Here is a 1642-nt window from a genome sequence, read left to right as displayed (position 1 = left end):
AGCGAGCGTTTCCATGACAATAATGTCCCGCTCCGGGAGGACGAAAATTTGGAAGGAACTAAGAGCGTCAGAAGGCCTCACTCCGCTCCAGGATTCAGCCCGGAGCCGCAGCGCTCGATTCGACACCTACCTCCTTTCAAGCCGGCTCAGCTCAGCCCCTTCCCGGAAACTTGGGGGTATTGCCGACTCCAAGTCTATCGGACTACACTTCCCAGACTTCCCTGCGCCCCTCAAGCCCCAGTCTCGGGGTTCCGGCGCCTCACGCAGGCCTGCGCGGTCCAAGCCCCACGACGTGACCGGAATCTTTCCACTACGGTTCCCGTCGTGCCTCGCGACACCCTGGTTGCCGCGGCGAGCTGCGCTTCATTTCCGGTTGATGACGTAGTTCCGCTCTGCTGCACACAGGCGCGCGCGGTAGACAGTCTTGAACGTAAAGCTCAGTTTTTTTCGCTGGGGTTTGTGCGTCTCCAGCTCCCAGCATGGCTTCTTCACGACCCTCCTCCACGGTACAGTTGTAGGGATCTCTGCTTACGCTAGCAGGGAAGGCGATGCAGGAGGAAGTGGCCGTTATGAAATGGGTTAGGGCGAGGGAGGGCTGATGTGGGAGGCAGCGGGACTTGTATACTTGTATAGAGACGAGTTCCGTTTGCCTGTTTCCTAAGCGCTTTCTAATGCTTTAGTTCATTTGTACCTCTTTCGCTACAGCCCTGAACTGCAAACACTTCCTCCGACGGGGTCAGAAACGGAGACCTGAAAGAGGGAAGTGGCTTAGTTATGATTATGTCTGTGTCAGACTTGGGACTTAATAATGGCCTCTTAACTCCATGTCTGCTGTCTAACGTCTGAAAACGTTGTAAAGGTATAGACTAGGTAGTTAATTTTGCTCCCTGTTAGTACAAGGTTAGTTATTTCATTCAAATAACCAACCTTTCATTCAAAAAATTTCATACTTGGTATTTCGCTGATGAACAGAAATCATAGAATGTTCATAAAACTCAAGAAAAGGTGGCATTTCTTATCTAATGAAGCAATCAGGCTCATCCGTAGAACATTGAAAGAAAAATCACAAAGAGAAATTCACTCGTTTTACCATGTTCCTACTTCTTGTTTGCAAAATTTTAATGACTGAGACGTTGAGACACTCTTCAAGTTAGGAAAGAACGTATCCAACTTTCATATAGGGAAGAAATAGGATTGAAGTTTAGGATGAGCATCACCCTTTGGGGAAGGCTGGTTAATTTGCTAAGATTAAACCTGAGGTTAATCTGGTTCTTGATTTAACAGGCAACCAAAACCTCTAAGGCGCCTGATGACTTAGTTGCTCCTGTTGTGAAGAAACCCCATATCTATTATGGAAGTTTGGAAGAAAAGGAGAGGGAACGTCTTGCCAAAGGAGAGTCTGGAATTTTGGGGAAAGAAGGACTTAAAGCAGGAATCGAAGCAGGAAATATTAATATAACCTCTGGTAAGATTCCATTTCGGTCTGGCATGACGTTTGATGCCCAAATTTTCTGTAGAGAAAACTTTTCTAGACTTAGATCTCATTGGTATTGCAGTGTCAGAAGTTTTAGGTTATTCACCGTCTGTCGCTAAAGCCATACCTTACCTACCACTCTTAACATCATTTGTTGTTGTTGTTGTT

At 46.8% G+C, this 1642-nt stretch overlaps 1 protein-coding gene across 1 annotated transcript in view; it reads left to right on the top strand.

The window, feature by feature from the left end:
* Window positions 1-467: 467 nt before the first annotated feature.
* The window catches only part of PRPF4 (pre-mRNA processing factor 4), a 23017-nt gene continuing 21842 nt past the window's right edge, over window positions 468-1642 (top strand). Inside the window, exons 1-2 of the mRNA XM_006890761.1 lie at window positions 468-506; window positions 1285-1465. Coding sequence (XP_006890823.1) covers window positions 480-506; window positions 1285-1465 — 208 coding nt within the window. The 5' untranslated portion in view covers window positions 468-479. The remainder of the gene's footprint in view (window positions 507-1284; window positions 1466-1642) is intronic.

The sequence above is a fragment of the Elephantulus edwardii genome, unplaced genomic scaffold (genome assembly GCF_000299155.1).
Source record: "Elephantulus edwardii isolate Elephantulus edwardi_28Jun2011 unplaced genomic scaffold, EleEdw1.0 scaffold00092, whole genome shotgun sequence".
NCBI lineage: Eukaryota > Metazoa > Chordata > Mammalia > Macroscelidea > Macroscelididae > Elephantulus > Elephantulus edwardii.
This window is presented reverse-complemented; position numbering and strand designations above follow the sequence as displayed.